General features: G+C 37.9%; 3 protein-coding genes across 3 annotated transcripts; 1 reads left to right on the plus strand and 2 right to left on the minus strand.

Moving 5' to 3' along the window:
• Positions 1 to 7,431: 7,431 nt before the first annotated feature.
• Positions 7,432 to 10,522, plus strand: LOC126596143 (serine/threonine-protein phosphatase PP2A catalytic subunit). Its single transcript, XM_050262634.1, has 6 exons — positions 7,432 to 8,038; positions 8,581 to 8,695; positions 9,401 to 9,509; positions 9,602 to 9,679; positions 9,791 to 9,982; positions 10,075 to 10,522. Exons 1-6 carry the CDS (start codon positions 7,786 to 7,788, stop codon positions 10,246 to 10,248), a joined length of 921 nt encoding a protein of 306 aa, XP_050118591.1. The 5' UTR covers positions 7,432 to 7,785; the 3' UTR covers positions 10,249 to 10,522.
• A 1,302-nt stretch (positions 10,523 to 11,824) lies between these two features.
• LOC126596135 (probable inactive receptor kinase At1g27190) lies at positions 11,825 to 14,066 on the minus strand. The gene has a single exon (XM_050262626.1). The coding sequence runs from the start codon at positions 13,880 to 13,882 to the stop codon at positions 12,059 to 12,061; it is 1,824 nt and encodes a 607-aa protein (XP_050118583.1). The 5' UTR covers positions 13,883 to 14,066; the 3' UTR covers positions 11,825 to 12,058.
• Positions 14,067 to 18,713: 4,647 nt separating this feature from the next.
• On the minus strand, positions 18,714 to 19,416 carry LOC126596792 (uncharacterized). The gene is made up of 2 exons (XM_050263450.1): positions 19,409 to 19,416; positions 18,714 to 19,194 (listed from the first exon to the last, which is right to left on the minus strand). Exons 1-2 carry the CDS (start codon positions 19,414 to 19,416, stop codon positions 18,714 to 18,716), a joined length of 489 nt encoding a protein of 162 aa, XP_050119407.1.
• Between the last annotated feature and the right edge of the window lie 125 nt (positions 19,417 to 19,541).

A 19,541-nucleotide genomic window follows, 5' to 3' on the forward strand; every position in this document is an offset into this window, starting at 1 on the left:
TTGCTGGTCGGAACCCTAGAGACTCAAGGAGGTACGAGTACAGCAGCCTCAAAGCATACCGATGCGGTTGGAAGAGGGAAGCTTGTTCATCCAGATTTGAATTTTAACTATATGAGCAAAAGAAGAGTTCCCAACGGACCAGATCCAATTCACAACAGGTGGGTTTTATATATATATGGCTTCGTACTCTTTAGTCTTTTCGTTGTGGTAATCGAGTTTTTAAGTTTTAGATTACTACAGTGGTGGAAATGAGTTATGCCATGACATCTTAACTCTCAACGTGAGTTTGAACTTCGTCGGCTCTCTAATCTACCATTTAACCACTAAGCTATCATATTTTCAAGAAAAAAAAAGGTTTTAGATTAGGATTTTATATGGAAAATAATGTAATTAATTTGCCAAAACTAGTGGGGTGAGTGTGTGTGTGTGTGTACGCTTCTCACTTTATCAATCACATACTGTTCATGTAATAAAATGATTATGGCAAACGTGCGTGTCTTCTGTTCTTTCTCTCATATGGTGTTATTCACATGCATCGATGCAATTATGATTATGCATCTATTAAATACTTTAGGATATGTATATATGTGTATATGTTCGTCAAGCAACATCATTTTTCTATCAAGCAACTGTCTTTTTTTTATCAAGCAACGTCCTTCTGTAAAAAATCTTCGTTAAATTAAAGAAACCATCCGTTTAAATGAAGAAGTTAATTTGACAAAAATACTTTTTAATTTAACAAAGATTTCACGAAAGAACCAAAATGATTCTTGATGTTCTTGCAAAATATACAACAGTATTTATATATATATATATATATATATAGGGATGCTAATAGAGATTTGGCTCTCTTTGTTTCCTTTCTCTTTTTCTTTTAGCTTATAATATTTGAGTATCTAATGCAACTACAATATGAAGTACACTCATGCATGCGGATATGCACCCAAAAATAAAAGGAAAACTATTATGCTCTAGATGCTTTAACTGTTACATTGATTTGTTGCAACAGTTAAAGCATGATTAGGTACAGTTTTTAATCTCCCATTCACTGACTCCAATAAAAAGAAAAATAAAGCATGCCCTTCACTTTATTCCATTTCTTAATGATGTTTGTTTAAAGCTAATTAACATTTAACCTTGTTCTCTACATTTATGGTACCTTCAACCTTTACGTTTGTGTCTTTCTTTCCCCTTCTTTTTTTTTTTTGCCTCCTTTATTGGGCATGATGCTTCATATCAACGGATAGTTACCTTTCAATTAGGCTTCTACATTTTAATTAAGTACTTACTTATTCTTCTCACAGGAGAGCTGGGAACTCGGGACGGCCCCCGGGTCAAGCTTAGCCACTAATTAAAGTACTTCAGAAGCTAATTCAGCAGGAGTATTGCAGGTGAAGATGATGCACGCGATGGATCGAGATGCATACGAATCGATGAAGATGCATATGCCCTTTAGGATTATGTATGTATGTGTTTAAATATTCTTGAAAAAATATTATGAATAATCCCAGCTGTGTGTGCATATGCAAATCTTTTTCATGACAGAAATGGCTTTGGGAGGTGTTCGGGGAGAGTGTACGAAAGGAAATGAAGATTGCCACTCGCACAAAAAATAAGTTCTTCGATCAAAGATTAATTACTGTTTTCTCCACAATTTTTTTATTGTGACTGAGTGATAGATATAGCAAATTTTTAATCGATTGAGAAAATGTGTCTTTGCATGTAAAAAAGACGATGAGAATATATTTATTTGTGGAACATAACTTAAAGCAGTCGCCGTGCATGCATACGGGATAGTTTGGCCTGTAGTCTTCAAGATTCTCAAATATAAATAAATAAATATATATATATATATATATAAAATTTAAAAATTAAATAGATATGCTTAATTATGGCATGAGTTCCAAAACTAAAGTGAATGTATCCTACCAATTAATAAAGGTGGAATTTTGCATCTGGAAAATAAAGTTGCCTCTTGCATGCTGCATCTTGTATGTGTGGTAGCTATCTTCTTCCTTGATTCTTTGACGAAATGCTGGAGTACGTATTGTTTTGGTCTTTACTCCATTCAAACTTAGTTTTGCATAGGTATTCTATATTCTTACAAATCACGGTTTGACAGATACTTAAAAGTTTTTCTTTGTGTTTTTATGAGTTATTTTTTGCACATGTACATCAAATTAAAGTTTCGAAGTGAAGAGTGACTCATTTCTGCGAGAGGAGTCCTTTCAATATCATAACAAAAAAAAGACAGAAAATATACAAAATAATAGAGGTTAAAAGAAAAGGAAGAACTATATACGGTCTTCTTTAGCTTCAAAGTGAAGCTTTTTGTCCTCCTTTCTCTTTTGTGGGGTTTTGTGTTTTATTATTGGATTGAGAAGCAAAGAAGCAAAGACAGAGTCTAAACCATCTCCAATGGTGACCTAAAACCTAAAAATATTTAGCTCGGAAAATTTAGGTTTTAGCCTAGAAACAGCTTTTCTACTCCAACCCTTCTGACCTAAAATGTTAGCCCCATATTATCAAAGAATGAATTAAGGCTATTTTTTTTAAAATTAACTTTTAAAAAAAAATTATGTAGACTATCCTAAATTAATTTTATGAATATTTAAATTCCGATAAATTTTGAAAAATCACTAAATCAATACATGAAAATCATGATAAACCACATACACTTAATACCAACGACATTTAATAAACCACATAAACTTAAAAAAAAAAAGACAATTAATAAACCACATAAACTTAATACAATCGAAAACTCATAGACTACATAAACTTAATAATGATATCCACCATCTTGACTTGGTGATGAACTTGGGTGATAGTCTTGAGATGATCATCATCTTGAAATATACTCCTTATGGTATTCCTTTGTAAAATTTCATTTTGCTTACCATGTAAGTATTTCTTCCTTTATGGAGTGTATTTGTCGAGGTCCTCCATTATCAAATTAGTTTCGTACCTTTCTTGCTCCCTATCCCCTTCTTCCTTCATGGCCAAAAGCATTTGGGCCGATTCTTCTTGCCGACAACACTGGTTTTCGTTCATTCTTGCCATTTCGCTAGCAAATTGTGCATGTATCAGATCTTGGGACTTTCCTTTCTCTTTGCTTCCTTTTGTTTATCTCTACCCGGGGGCCTTGGAAAAGAAGAAGTTGGGCTTATTTGGTCGACACCTTCATTGTCGGCAAAATTCACACCTTCATTGACATCATTTGGGGGTGAGGCTTCATTATGAAATAATCTTCCACATTGTTGATTCGCATCGGTTCCCCACCTCGGACAATCCTTGAGGATGTTCCAAGCATGATGCAACTTAAAAGCTTATTTTCTGGTGTAGTTCTTGTCTTGTAAATTGTCATTGCTTTGTCACCCTATGCAACAAATACATAAAAACAATTAGTTGCAAAATACTATTATGTACATGACAACTAAAATATCAACAAAGAAACTCACAATTTATGAGGCGCCCCTTCCACTAGGCATGTCAACCATGGATGTCTCCAAGCTTGCCTTCCACAAAGTGCACGCTTTGTTGATAATCTTCCACCGATCATAAACACCGCCAACTTCCCTTCGACCGGCATTGAAGTTTTCATGAAACTTATCAATGATTTTACCCCACAAAACCTTTCTATTTTGATTGGTACTGACGACACCATCTTCGCTAACAGAAATCCATGCCAAACATAAAGCAATATCTTCGTCAAAGGTCCAATTACGACCTCTAACATGCTCTTTTGCCATCTTGAAAATTTTGGAAATGAGAAGAAATGGTAGAAAGAAAATTTGGAAGAATTGTAGGAGAAAAGTGAGTTTTGTGTGGATGTTTGAACAAATACATAGGTATTTATAGAGTTTTTGGTTGAATTTTAAGTTAAATAATTTTTTAAATTATTTTAGCCGTTGGATTTAAATTTGGACCATTAGATCTTTTTTTTTACCATTATATTTGATTATATTTGATCTGAGCCATTCGATTCAATAAATATATAAATATAAAACTAAAAAATAATAATTTGAACCTGGACCGTTGGATTAACCAATGGCCCATTTAAACGTAGCCGTTGGATGATAAAAAAGTAGCCATTGGGCTACTTGATGTTTGACAGAGGGGCGAACACCCCCACGTGGGCTCGTTCTTCTTTGCAGCCAAGCCTACTGCGTGCGCGCATAGGCGATTGGAGTTTGGGAAGTAGGTTTCACAGCCCTGATTTCAGTCTCACTTGGTGGGGCCCATTGTGCTTTGTGGCCTAAAATTAGGCTGGAATTTGACCCCCATTTGGGTTTTAGGTTTATTTTAAGTTATGGGTTAGAGTGGATTTGGAGGGAGGGGGAGGAAGGGAAATTTTAAGTTTTAGGCCACCATTAGAGATAGTCTAAAGGAGATATGGGTTCAAAAATGGGGCGGTTACCAAAAAGGGAAAGAAAGAAAAAAAGAGCTTGGAAGTGGTGCTTTTTCCACCATATGAGAGTGAGACAGAGATAAGCTAGCTTAACGAGACTAAATTATCAAATTATAACCTCTTTATTATAATAATACATCTCGTATGTAGTCATGCTCTACAAGTTCCTCCTTCGAATAAATTAAGGACCCGTTTGGCATTCAACTCAGAATTTATATTATTCTTTGCATGAAAACATTTTGTATCATGGATAAATAAGCCAAAAAATTATTTTATTTCTTAAAAAATATATTATTATCAAGGAGAAAGGGAAGAGTTTGAAATTATTACAATAATTTAAGAGAGGGATTTTTCGAATCCAAGATGCATAGGTAGAAATCTAACACCCTATCTACTAAGATATTGGACCACAAGTAGAAAAAACTATTTTCTTTTAACTAAACCTGTATTATTATTATATATATATATATATATATATATTTTTTTTTTTTTAAAGGAACTAAACCTCTATTAAGTAATAACCTTTTTATAATTCTACAATTTATTTAATCTCAATATCATAGCAATATAGAAGTTTTACCGTAACGATATAATTCCATATTATGGGACTTATGTTACTGCCAATTTGGTTCTATTGTTTGTGGACTTTTGGGTTAGATTTCTACATTCGACAAATGACATTGTTTAGTCATATGGTCCATGTTCAAAGAGTAGTTGAACTTAACTCCATGGCCTCATGTGCTGCCGGACCCAACTCGACGACTCTTTTTCATTCACGGGTGTGAAGTTTTCGAAGTCCAAATCTCCTCCGTAGTAAGAAAAGTATCATTATAACAATAGCGAGTCAGCATGAAACACAACTTTAAGACATTATCTGTCTTCTTTTCCGTGATATTGAACCCTAAACCCTAAACCCTAAAAAGGTTTATTCCTACCCCCTTTTCTTCTCCTTTTGGTCAATGTTGTCAATTCTCAGAATACTTATAATGTACCCTCGCGCATACAATTGCCCGTTTTAGAGAATCCTGCTCCTGTGTCCCGTGGAACTTGTAGCTTGGCAGTCCACCAGGTGCGGGGTGGTTTTGTTTATCCTTCCAGTTTTGAGTGTCTTCTTGGATAATTATAGTGGTCCATATACGCGAGATGTGACGGTCTTGCCATATCTATAAAACTGCTGAGATAGATCGGCCTAATCAAGAACGCATAAGGGTGTTTAGATAGTTTTTGAGAAATCTTTAAGAGATAGCTAAATCCAAGTCATGGATAACTCTGGAAGAGGAGCAACTAGTGAGCCCCCTCCCCTGACACCAAAAAACAAAAGGAAGCCGAATTCAGCTCGAAAATTGAGTGGAACTCGCATAAAATCCTCGACATCTCATAGAAGACCTTAATCCAAATATACCACATGGATTTTCACACTATATATATATATATATATATATTTTTTTTTTTTTTTTTGGTCGAAAAGATTTTTAAAGAAAGATTATATTCATATATCCCAAATTACTTCTCCAATATCCTTTTATTTTTTTAATATTTTTTACATACCACTAACACTTGATAGGAAAATATTAAAAAATTAAAAGGATGTGGAAGAAGTAATTTGAGGTGTGTGAATATAATCTCCCTTTTTAAACTATATAATAAAGCTTAGTGTTTAGGGTAGCTTAATTTGAAAATGATGGTCAATGTTTCAAAAGTCTACAGGCCGAAGTCTGAAAATTGAATGAATCTTCGGTGTAATTTGTTGGACCAAATAAACTCCAAACTATTCCCTTTTGGTTTTTGTGTGGTTCCCCTTTGGAGGGGCTGCAGCCTGCATTCCTTGACTAATTGAACCCATCCATCCCAAGGCCCTGCTTCAAGTGTTTGTTCTCAATTATACATATATAAAAGGGAATTTGCACAAATGGTTCTTACAACTTGGATAGTTTTGTGCAATTACAATCTAAACAACAAAGTTTTACTACGAACCTCTTACACTTTAAAATGTGTTACATTTTAGTATTTATATCTGCTTTCATTCAATGTTTTTTTGTCAAACAATGACACGTGAGAAGAACACATTTTTTTTTATCAAGGACATTATTGTCGTTTCACACAACTACAGTCCATTTTTCATGAGTTTTGAAGAAAATGTAAGAGAATTGCCAAGAGAGAAAAAACTACGTAAAGTATAATTTTCGACGACAATAAGATTATGTAAAATATAATTTTCGACGACAATAAGATTATTGTATCGTTATATGACAAATTTCAAGTACCTTACTCGAAGTAAATGAAAAAAAGTGTCCTTGAAGAAAGGTAGTCGTGAAGTTTGGGTGTCAAATGTCCCCTAGGATGGGGGACACCCGAGGCCCGATCAAACAAAAAAATTGGGTGTCAAAGTAGCAAATCGTAGCTATTTAGTATTATGGTTTAGTGGTATTTCTCTTTATTTGTAAGTAAGAGATCTTAAGTTCGATTCTCTTCAAAGGTGAATTCGAATCACATTATTGATAACCTATTGTGAGATTTAACCCACTCATCATTTGTTAAAAAAAAAATAGCAAATCGTAAGTGATGAGAATGCTCTTGAAAAAGGACCGCCGTGAAATTTGAGTGCCACAATACAAAAATTTTGAAAGAGGTAATTACACGAAACCAAAAAATTTGGTGATAGATTGTAAATTTTTATAATTAAAGTGGTAATTGCACGAAACTAAAAAGCCCACGTACCATTGCGCAATTTTTGAAAACATATCCTGAAAAGGTTAAAGGAGAGAAAAAGAAAGAAAAATCGAACGGTGGGTACGGGCAGAGCTCAGCAGGTTAAACAGTCCAAAAGTAGCAGCTGGAGTCGACACGTGTCGGTCATTAGTGATGTAACTGATGTTGACTCGGCGGAGCCACCGGTGAGAGAAAATGTTTTCTTCCTTACAATATTGACGAAACAAAAAGGAGAAAATAAAAAATCTAAAATCTGCGTTTTCATTTGCATTTGCATTTCATTTGGAGAGAGAGAGAGAGAGAGAGAGAGAGAGAGAGAGAGAGAGAGAGTCTCCTTCTTAACCGTCCCTCCTCCTCCTCGCATTTCATTTCCCTCGTCTTTTCTTTTCCCACATTTATAAATAAATACATTTTTCCGATAATTTCCAGATTTTTTTGACCTTTTTAATTTTTTTTTGCTGAAACAAATAAAACAAACACAGTGCGAGGAATGATAGAAGAGAGGTCGAAGCTCGACCGATCTCCTCCAAGACGACTAGTTTCGCTCCCCGCTGCGAGATTGTTCCGTCGCCGCTGAGTTCGCGCGCATCGGTTTTTTATTGGATCTAGGAGGAATCGGAATCGGAATCGGCGATCGGATCTGAGGGCGGTGGTGAAGCGAAGCGATGCCGTCTCATTCGGATCTGGACCGTCAGATCGAGCATCTGATGGAGTGCAAGACGTTGCCGGAGGCGGAGGTGAAGACGCTGTGCGAGCAGGCGAGGGCGATCCTGGTGGAGGAGTGGAACGTGCAGCCGGTGAAGTGCCCCGTCACGGTGTGCGGAGATATACACGGCCAGTTCTACGACCTCATTGAGCTTTTTAGGATAGGAGGGAACGCTCCCGATACTAATTACCTTTTTATGGGTGATTATGTAGGTCAGTTTCTTTTTTCTTTCTGTTTACTTTTCTGCTTTCTTGCTTTTTTCCCCTAATTTCCTTTGGGTTTTGATTTATCTACCGTTTTTGAGATTACTTTTTTATTTATAATTTATTTATGGAAATGAATGAGGCTCTGGATTTTATTTCTATTTATGTATTTATGGAAATTGAGTTGCGAACAATCCAGTTTCTGTATTTGAAATCACATGCTATAATCCCCTTTTTTTCTTGGATTAATGAAAAAAATTGAATTTAATCTGATATTATGTTGTGGCCTTGATCAGCCTTACTATAATTGTTATTATGGGCATTGGTTGGCTGGGTTTCTATTGCTTGTATTATGTTCTTACCTGTCTAAGATCTGTTGGATTGTTAAGATTAATTTTCCGTAAATGGGAAAAAAATTATTGTGCTGAGCTATGCGTTATATTGTCTTGTTTAGCTTAATTGATGGGTTGGCATTGTTTTAGAAGATAGTTTGGAATTTTATGAACTTCTGTACCGATGTTTTCTTAACATCTTGGCCCACTGAATTGCAGATCGTGGGTACTATTCTGTGGAGACTGTCACGCTTCTGGTCGCTCTGAAAGTCCGTTATAGAGATAGAATTACAATCCTCAGAGGAAATCACGAAAGCCGGCAAATTACTCAAGTGTAAGAGTGCTTATTGTATTTCATGTCTGTCGCACTTAGTCTGACTAAGTTTTGTTATACCAATCAAAGCATGTGGAGCTGTATCTAGATTTTTGTATGAATGCTAGCAGCTATCCCTTTTATGTATTTGGTTTTGTTGGTTGGCTTGCAAGTTTACACAAAAGAGTAATGTAGATAATGCTTGGAAATGCCGTGCTAGTATTAAGCGTTTTCCTTTTCTTCTTTTTCCTTGGCATATTAAGATACTTAGATTTCTTTTAAAACAGTGTAGACACCTGCTTTCACTGTTAGATAGTATGCTCTTGTGGGACTGTCCTCACTCCAGAAATAACAGTCGGGTTATGTGTGGTGGGTAGAAGATACTTCTCTGTTATAGAGGGTGTCCTACTGCCAGCAGAATATATAGAGTACATCCCTTTAAGGCTCCTACCCATGTCCCCGTCAATAAGAGGCTCCCGTCTTATGGTAATATTGTGTAAAATATTGATATGTCTAATCCTTCCATGGTACTTTATATGGCTGCGACTTGAGCTACGGGTATTAACAAATTACTTGGTGTGGCCGCATGGCTAAAAACTGAGAGTTAAAAACAGTTAATTCCATTAATGTTGACAAGTTTTTGTTGATTGACAGAAAGATTAGTTTCTTTCTTGGTTGGATTCTATGTTTTACTCATATTTGTCTCACTTATTTCCCTTTTTCCAGGTATGGTTTTTATGACGAATGCTTGAGAAAGTATGGGAATGCCAATGTCTGGAAGTTCTTTACCGATTTATTTGATTATCTTCCCCTGACAGCCCTCATTGAGAGTCAGGTTAAGTTACTTATTTTGCTGGCAGTTTGATGAACTTCTTCAAGACATGTTGGTTGCATTAGTTTTTTGACAGCTTCTGGTATATCTTATAGGTCTTCTGTTTGCATGGGGGTCTTTCACCATCTTTGGACACATTGGACAATATCCGAGCTTTGGACCGTATACAGGAGGTATATACGCATTTTATGTTTCAATTTAATTACAAATACGTGTGCATGGCTTTGCATCTTACAAGCTTGTTGTGGTCATTTTCACATCATAACATGTTTCTGCCTGAGCAGGTTCCACATGAAGGACCAATGTGTGATCTCTTGTGGTCTGATCCAGATGACCGCTGTGGGTGGGGAATATCTCCGCGGGGTGCTGGCTATACATTCGGGCAGGATATAGCTGCTCAGTTTAACCATACCAATGGACTGAGTCTAATTTCAAGAGCTCATCAGCTTGTCATGGAAGGATACAATTGGTGCCAGGTGCGTGAACCCGATTGGAAATAGTTCTCTTTTCCTCATTTTGCGTCAGTTTTAGCTGTATTTTTAACTTTCATCATAACTTTGTCTTTCAGGAGAAGAATGTGGTGACCGTTTTCAGCGCTCCAAACTATTGCTATCGGTGTGGGAACATGGCCGCAATTTTGGAAATTGGCGAGAACATGGACCAGAATTTTCTGCAGTTCGACCCAGCCCCTCGTCAAATTGAGCCGGACAACACACGCAAGACTCCCGATTATTTTTTGTAATTTCAATATCTTACGGGCTGTTTGTAATCCATGTTTTCTGCCGCGTTTACTGTAGATGTGTCGTTAAAAGGAGTTGTGTTGTTCAAGTTGAGGGTTATGGTCAACATGATTATTTTGTTTGGTGTTTTTTTTTTCCCCTGCTGCTGCTGCTGCTTTGTTGATTTTCCGAAGAAACTCATTAGGAGAACTGACAATAGTCACCAATGGCCTGTGGCTCTTGTTTTGTATATTTTTCGGAGGAAACGTCAATAACATGGTATATCTTGTTCTGTAACTTTGCAACCTCAACGTCGAAACCTTACTTTCCGTGTTACGCAAGTTTACGTTTTACCCAATGAACCTTACTTTCCGAGGCGATTTCTTGCCTCTCAAATTCTATGGAGAATGGCAGTTGGGAGGCTTTTCCTATTTTAGAAAGGGTGAAGCTCTTGGGGAAAGCCTTTCAGAATTGTCGCTGGTCTTGGGTCCCAAGATCAGCCAATATGGCGGCGGATGCTCTTACGTTGCGTGATTCTGCGGAGCTGTGTGATGTTGTTTGGGTCGATAGGCCTTCATCTTCGCTGGTTTTTGTTTTAAACAATGATGGTCTTCCATGTCCTCATTAGCTGTAGGCGGTAATGTAGGGGATGACGCTTTTGCTTAGTTGAAGTGTCTCTGTATGTAACTCCTTACACTGCCTTCCTACTTTTTCTTGTCTGTTGTTTGCCTCTTTGTAGGCTCCCTTGTTTCCTCTCTAGCCTCTGTGCCCTGGAATGCACTTTCCTGTTCTTCAAAAAAAAAAAAAAAAAAGAGAATGAATGGTTTAGGGCAAGAAATTGCCATGAGCAGTTCGTTTGCTGTATTCGATTGTAATGACCCGAAAAAATAAATTGCATTCGACTGTATGGTAATGTCAGATTTTTCTACATTCTTAACCAAAGAATAATACGCTGTATGAGAAATATTGCATAACAAACAGAGAGAATACTAAAAAGGGTTCTTTTTAACGCGAGAAAAACTATCCAGAGTGTAAAATTGGAGGCAGTAAACGGTTCCGTTGGATGCTGCTCGAATGAGCTTCCGAAATGGCACTGATAAAACCTGGAGTTGCTCTGAATTCAACAATCCTGCAGTGGAAGCAGTCTGCTTTCTTCTCAAGTATATTAACGAACCGCCGATGAGCAACAAGAACAGCATGATCGCCTGTTCCAGCAGTTCATAACACCATACATTAACATGTAGCATTTCAAGGATACAAGCCACAGTTCTTTGTTTCCGTTCTTGATACCCTTCGATTAACTTATTTGATCAAGCATACTATCACAATAACCGAGCTCATTTTTCATATCGGATATAAACAAGCAAAAGGAAGGTACCAAAACTTAGTATCGGAAGATATATACGTACCTCAAATCCAAGCACTGACAACTTCTCTTCGTTGAATGCGTTAACAAATCTATAAAAAAATCCGCATATATGTGTGCTTGCGGATTATATATGAAATCCGACTTCTCTTCGTTGACTTCATTTGCACAATTTAAGAAGTTCATTTCAAGCATTTTCTGGCAAGGGAAACTTCCAAGATTCTGAGCTAGCATTTTCAAGAAACGAAAACAGAGATTTTGTGGATTACATAAACATTAAAATGCATAATGTTTCTTTATGATACAGAATGATTCAACGGGTGAGCGTTACAACAGCCAAATCCTGCCCTACTGGAAACCATACCAATTACAGAACATGCCCTTCGTCCGCGTACAATGAAGACATACTGAAATGCTGCATTATCTTGCGCTTTTGGAACTCTCCCTGCGTGCGTATTCTTTTAAAATCAGGATTCAGGAACAGGTTTGCCATACACTAACGGAAATTCATCATACTGTTTGGAGAAGCCGTGTTTCTCAGCAAAACTCTTCAATGACTCGCAAACCTGGTACATGGAAGGCCTATCCTTTGGCCTAGAAACAACACAAGTACAAGCAATCCTCATAAACTGCAAAATCTCATCATCGTGACCTTTCCCGGTTAAGACATTGTCAATGGCATCCATACTTCGACCAGTGTTTGATAAATGATTCACCCAGTCCACCAAGTTCCCCTTGAATCTTTCCACTACATTACTGATTTCAAGCGGCTTCTGTCCAGTCACCAATTCCAAAAGAACCACCCCAAATCCATACACATCCCCCTTCAACGATGCCACCATTGTGCTCGAGTACTCAGGAGCCACATAACCAAACTCTCCCAAATCCCCATTTACGAACGAACTGTCATTGGAATCACGAGAAGCCACCAGCTTTGCCAGCCCAAAATCCGTTATGCGAGCTTCAAAATCATAGTCAAGAAGAATCACATTCGAGCTAATGTTCTGATGCATATAAGGCGGCTGACATGCATGGTGAAGCCAGGCAAGCCCTCTGGCCGCACCTACACCAATCCTTAGCCGAGTCGGCCAATCCAAAAAACCATACTGGCTATTCACATTACCACTTCCATGCAACTGAGAGTGTAACGTGCCATTGTACATGTGCTTATACACCAAAAGCTTCTCTTCCTCCACAACACAAAACCCCAACAAAGGCACCAAATTTGGATGCCTGAGCTGCCCCAACCTATTCATCTCCGACCTAAACTGTTTCTCACCAAGCTTACACGCATTGAGCCGCTTAATCGCCATTGCCGACCCATCAGGTAGCACAGCCTTGTAAGAAACACCGGTCCTCGTAGAAATGACAATGTTTTGGGAGTCGAAACTGTTGGTGGCGGCCAACAAATCCGCCAACCGGACTTTCACAATGGGTTTTTGAAACAGGGACACCTGAATAGCCTGGTGAGACTTCAATAACCCAACCCAGCCACCCTCACTCTTTTCACCACCGCCAACACCATCACCAAAGCTTCGCTTTTTCCGACCCGCCCTGACGAAAAACCACCACCAAATGCCCAATCCCAAAATCAGAGACCCGGCAGCACCAACAGCACCGGCGGCGATTATAATGCCGAGGCTTTTGCTGCTCAATCCACCACATTTCAACCCCAGAGGCTTCCCACAAAGACCACCGTTCCCATCGAAATCATCCTTCTCGAATTTCGACAAATCCGGCGGAATCGTACCAGTTAAGTCGTTATTAGCGACGGACAATTTCTTCAGCCTATCAAGCCGGCCGAGCTCGTAGGGCAAAGAACCGGAGAGGCGATTATCGTTCAAAATTAGAGTGTTGAGGAACTTACAATTGACGATCTCCGGCGGGATGGAACCGGAGAGAGCGTTGCCGGAGAGATCCAGTGTTACGAGGTAAGGAAGCCAGTTGCAGATTTGAGGAGGAATCGAACCGGAGAGAGCGTTACCGGACAGGTCTAAACTCTGGAGGCTGTGGCAGAACTTGAGAGACTCCGGGAGCATTCCGACGAGCTCCATCGACGGGAGCTGGAGGCTGATGAGGCGATTCTCCTTCTCATTCCAGCAGGAAACGCCGACCAGCTTGCAGATAGAGGCCACCGACCTGTTGGCGAGGTCCCATTGGCCCAGCCGCCCTTCTGGGTCAGTGAGCGAGGACTTCACTCCCTCGAGGCATGCGACGTCGTCTTCGAGGGAGTAGCAGGGGAGGAAGGAGTTGACGAGCAAGAGGGAGACCATGACCAAAATGGCCTTCATGGTTGTTCGAAATTGCGATTGGTATTGGGGGTTTTCGGATGATTTGTAGGTGGTGGGATTTGGGACTGTGGATGCGGCGTCGATGGTGATGGCGACGGTGGGGGTTGGGGCAGATGGGAATGGAATTCCATTTGATTTGACAGTGGTTCTTCAGTCTTGACACTTGACAGGGACCACCATTTTGATTTTGGAGTTTTGACTGCAGACAAGCCTCCCACTTTCGGTGTCCTCCCGTGTCCTTCTGTTTACGTGGTCGGTTAAGCTAAGTTAACATTTTATATTATTATTCATTTTTATCTTATTATCTGTATGAAAAAATAATATAAAATATTGACGTGCCTTCAACATGACCACACAAAAAAGGTCACAAGAAGTGAGAGGACAAACAATCCTTGTGCTTTGACTGCCACCTGTTATCTGGGCATTTTATGGGGGCTATGCTACGGTGTCGTTTTGTACCACGCTCTTTTTCTTTTGCTTTTTTTTTTCCTGATAAAACACTCTTCTAAATCTTTAATATTAGAAAGTCAGAAGATAACTTTGGTATCTCAAGGCTTCACAAAAAATAATTGGATTAAAATAACCCTCAACCAAACGGTAGAGAAAAAAGAAGCCCCCACTTGTACCACGCTTTTTTGGTGTGAGAATGACTTATGTGACAAATACACTACACCAATGATGTTTAGTGCTAATGAAATAAATGAATGTATAAATTTTGTGAACGTATTCTTGTTTTATTGGCACAAAACGCCTAAAACTCTTTTTTACTTTCTCATTCAGTAGTCTAATACATGACATATTTGATTTGATAAATGTAAAAATATGAATCCAATTAATTCGATAAGTACCTTAGACAATCATTTTATGCAAGTGATAAAATTTGGATAACGCTGTTTGTTTAGGGCAGCTCTAACACGAGAGTCATGCTTTTGTAAGGGTGGCCACTGGCAAGGTCAGTAACGTGGTTAGACTACCCTACTCAATTTACTTTCCTACAAGAATGAATGATCATGTGTTGTTAACGGAACATTCATTGAATCAAAGATAATATTGGATTTGAATGAGCTTATAGAACTAAAGAAGATGGAGCACAAATCCACAACTCAAACTTAAAGCCCAATCCAAACACAAATTACAAGCCTACTCTGCACAAGGTCCAAGATCTACATAACACAAACATAATGCAAAATACTATACCCTGGATCCATTAATAACACATCAACTAATAGCATAATGTGTTAGTAGTATAAACCGTCACATTAAAAAATTTCTCCATCGAGCCGTTGAGGATTCCCAATAAAACTGGAAGGGACACCAACTCTCCTATCAGCTTCAGTCCATGCTTGAAAAAGAAAAGAGAAAGGAAAACGGATGGAGCACAAAAGAAGATAAAAAAAGTGATGTCATAACGCCTAAAAAATGAAGGAGGCAGATTGTTTGCTCTTCTATTTGGGTGCCCTTCTCATCCCCTCATATTTTGTGCGGTCACAGTGAAGCCACGTCAACATTTTTATATTAATTTTTTATAGAGATAATAAGACAAAAAACAATAAGAATATAAAATGTTGAAGTGGCTTAATCGTGACCGCACAAATAGGAGAGGATGGGAAGGGCATCCAAATAGGAGGGCAGACAATTTGCCTCCAAAAATGAATGATTCGGATCATTTGAAATACATTACAAAGTAAATCTTAGGCTCTCTCCAACCGAAGGGTCCAGAGGGCCGAAATAGCCCGAAACTGTCTCCAACCGAGGGCTAAGCCAGAGGGCTCTGGAATCTAGGAGGGCCCCAAGGGATCGGAGAGGGCTAGAGGGCTGGAAGGCTGACTGCAAACAGCCAGCCAGCCTGGGGCTGGCCAGAAACCGCATAATCCTGTCGGTTATAACTGGCAAGATTTCTTATTCAAAATTTTGAATCCAATGGCTAGCTGACGTCAGCTAGCTGTTGCTAGCTGGCGCCATTTACCGTTGGTTTCAAATATTTTTTTTTTTAAAGGTTGTTGGGGCCTTTTTTGTTTTTTTTTTAATTCTCAAAAATTCTATTTTTTTTCATATAAATACCCAAACCATTCATTCACCATTCCTCACAAAATTTTCACCATTCCTCAAAAAATTTTCACCATTCCTACACCATTTCAATTCTCATATTTTCCTTCCTCTTTCAAAAATCTATCCTTCAATTTTTTCAATAATTTTCAAATGGCCTCGTCAGCAATTAAAGGTAGGGCTTGGACCCGAAAAGAAGATGAAGCTCTTTGCAAGGCTTATAGATGGGTGTCAGAAGATAGTGTGAGGGGGAATTGTCAAACAAATGACGGTGTTTGGCCTCGTGTGTTCAAAAAATACTTAGAGTTCTATGAAGGCACCACTCTAGTGAATATTCGAAATCACGAGAGTTGTTCTTCAAGATGGAAGAAACATCTTCAGCCAAGTTTGAACAAATGGCATCAAGCATTGTTAGCAGCCGCAAGTAGACATGAAAGCGGCGCTAATTACTACGACGAAGTAAGTGTTTTCACAATTTATTTTAAATATTTAATTATATTACATTTAATTTCATAAATTAATTTCCTTTAATTTTTTTCTAGGTACGCCAAGCGGAGGAATTGTATATGGAGAGCAGCTCGAAACCCTTTCAGTTTCACAGTTGTTGGGAAATTTGTAAAGGGTGGGTGTTATTTGAAGATCCACCACAGAGAGCTCCTACGCCAGTGTTCGGAACTACATCCTCAACTGCAGATATGAATGAAGATGGATCTCCAACCATTCAACAAACAAGGGTAGAAAATCTGTCTTCGGGTGAAGGTTCCATACCTAGGGCTATGGGACGAAACAAGGCGCGAAGGTTGAAGGAAAATGGCAAGGCAAATGATGATTACGCCGCTCAACATGAAGTGGCGGCCTCATTGTGATTATTGGTGGAGCAAAATGCCCTTGAGGCAGAAGAAAGGAAATGTAGGCATGAAGAACGGGCCAAACAAATACAAGAAGAGATGGATGATAAGAATATGGCCTATTTTGATAGAAAAAAAAAATTATGAGCCGACGACAGTTGTTTACCTCTGACTATACTCCTACAATGACGGATGATGAAGATGATGTTGATTATAGATATTAAATTTAAGTTAACGTTGTTTTCAAATTTAATTTGTAGTTTTTAAATTTAATTTGTCGTTTTTAAATTGTAGTTGTAGTTTTTAAATTTAAGTTGTTGTAGTTTTTAAATTTAAATAATAAATTATGTTTGGCCCTATGGCCCTCGGTTGGAGACGATTTTTTGTAACAGGGCTAAAACGAGCCTTTTGGTCCTCTGGCCCTCGGTTGGAGACGGAGGCAAATATGACCATGTACTGTTCATTAAAATATTAATATCTTGGAGAATCTTGGAGGGCCAGAAGGCTAAAACGAGCTATCTGGTCAGCCATCGATTGGAGATGGCCTTACAAAAACTTGCATAAAAAATGGTGTCACGAAATGTGAGCACACCCAAAGTGTAGAGTAGAAAGATTTGAGTGTTGTGAAGTGAACAGTAGAACAAGCAGTTGGTTCTTAGGCCATCTCTAACCAAAGGGTCCAGAGGGTCAGAGGGCCGAAAATAGCCCTAAAACCGTCTCCAACCGAGGGCTAGGCCAGAGGGCTCTGGAATCTGGGAGGGCCCCACGGGATCAGAGAGGGCTGGAGGGCTGGCTATTTTTTTTATTTATAGTTTTGTTATTCCTGTCGGTTATAACTGACAGGAATACATACTATTATTTAATATACTAAATAATGGTGTATTCCTGTCGGTTATAACAGACATGATTGTTTTAAAAAAAAATCAAATGAAACGGCTACTAGCCGTTGCATTTGATTTAATTTTTTTTTTACATTATTATTATTTTTTTTTATTTACAAAATTTTTCATATAACTTCTATTTTTTCCTATAACTTCTATTTCACAAAATTTGGTTTTTTTTTTAAATTCCATTTTTTTCCTATAACTTCTATTTCACAAAATTTGTTTCATATTTTTTTTTCCTATAACTTCTATTTCACAAAATTTATTTCATATTTTTTTTTAAATTTCATTTTTTTCCTATAACTTCTATTTCACAAAATTTACTTCATATTGTTTTTTAAATTCCATTTTTTTCCTATAACTTCTATTTCACAAAATTTGTTTCATATTTTTTTTAAATTCTATTTTTTTCCTATAACTTCCTAAGCCATTATACAACATTAAATTAAATTAAGTAACATGAAACAACATTAAACAATATGAAACAACATTAAATAAAATTAACCAACATAAAAATTATACAACATGAAACTTAAACAACATTTTAGTTGTAGTTTTTAAATAATAAATTATGTTTGGCCCTATGGCCCTTTGGCCCTCGGTTGGAGACGGTTTTTTTGTGACAGGGCTAAAACGAGCCCTCTGGCCTTCTGGCCCTCGGTTGGAGACGGAGGCAAATATGGCCATGTACTGTTCATTAAAATATTAATATCTTGGGGAATCTTGGAGGGCCAGAGGGCTAAAACGAGCCCTTTGGCCCTTTGGCCCTCGGTTGGAGACGGAGGCAAATATGGCCATGTACTGTTCATTAAAATATTAATATCTTGGGGAATCTTGGAGGGCCATAGGGCTCGTTTTAGCCTTGTCACAAAAAACCGTCTCCAACCGAGGGCCAAAGGGCCAAACATAATTTATTATTTAAATTTAAAAACTACAACAACTTAAATTTAAATACAACAACTTATATTTAAACACTACAAATTAAATTTAAAAACTACAAATTAAATTTAAAAACAACATTAACTTAAATTTAAAAATTACAACGACTTAAATTTAATATCCATAATCAATATCATCTTCATCGTCCGCCATTGTAGGAGTATAGTTAGAGGTAAACAATTGCCGCCGAGACATAATTTTTTTTTTTTTCCTATCAAAATAGGCCTTACTCATTGGAGTGTAATTCGAAGTGTTCCTTTCCATATTCTTATCATCCATCTCTTCTTGTATTTGTTTGGCTCGTTCTTCATGTCTACACTTCCTTTCTTCCGCCTCAAGGGCATTTTGCTCCACCAGTAATCGAAATGAGGCCACCACTTCATGTTGAGCGGCGTAATCAGCATTTGCCTTGCCCTTTTCCCTCAACCTTCGGGCCTTGTTTCGTCCCATAGCCCTAGGTAAAGAACTTTCGGACGGAGTCGGATTTTCTACCCTTGTTTGTTGAATGGTAGGAGATCCATCTTCATTCATATCTACAGATGGTGATGCAGCTTCCAAAGGATCCACTCTATGTTGAGGTGGATCTTCAAATAACACCCACCCTTTACAAATTTCCCAACAACCGTGAAACTGAAAGGGTTTTGAGCTGCCCTCCATATACAATTCTTCCGCTTGGCGTACCTAGAAAATATAATTAAAAAAAATTTAGGAAATTAATTCACGAAATTAAATGTAATATAATGACATATAATTACAGAAATTAAATGTAATATAATTAAACATTTAAAATAAACTGTAAAAACACTAACTTCGTCATAGTAATTGGCGCCGCTTTCATGTCTTCTTGCTGCTGCTAATAGTGCTTGATGCCATTTATTCAAACTTGGATGAAGATGTTTCTTCCATCTTGAAGAACAACTTTCGTGGTTTCGGGTATTCGTT

This window comes from Malus sylvestris, chromosome 13 (assembly GCF_916048215.2).
Source record: "Malus sylvestris chromosome 13, drMalSylv7.2, whole genome shotgun sequence".
Lineage (NCBI taxonomy): Eukaryota > Viridiplantae > Streptophyta > Magnoliopsida > Rosales > Rosaceae > Malus > Malus sylvestris.

Excerpts from the sequence above, each read along its gene's own strand:
- LOC126596143 (XM_050262634.1), top strand. The coding sequence starts at position 7,786 with ATGCCGTCTCATTCGGATCTGGACCGTCAGATCGAGCATCTGATGGAG. Across the intron at positions 9,510-9,601 it reads CAGCCCTCATTGAGAGTCAG|GTCTTCTGTTTGCATGGGGG; the intron begins GTTAAGTTACTT and ends TATATCTTATAG. Across the intron at positions 9,680-9,790 it reads CTTTGGACCGTATACAGGAG|GTTCCACATGAAGGACCAAT; the intron begins GTATATACGCAT and ends CTGCCTGAGCAG.
- LOC126596135 (XM_050262626.1), bottom strand. The coding sequence starts at position 13,882 with ATGAAGGCCATTTTGGTCATGGTCTCCCTCTTGCTCGTCAACTCCTTC.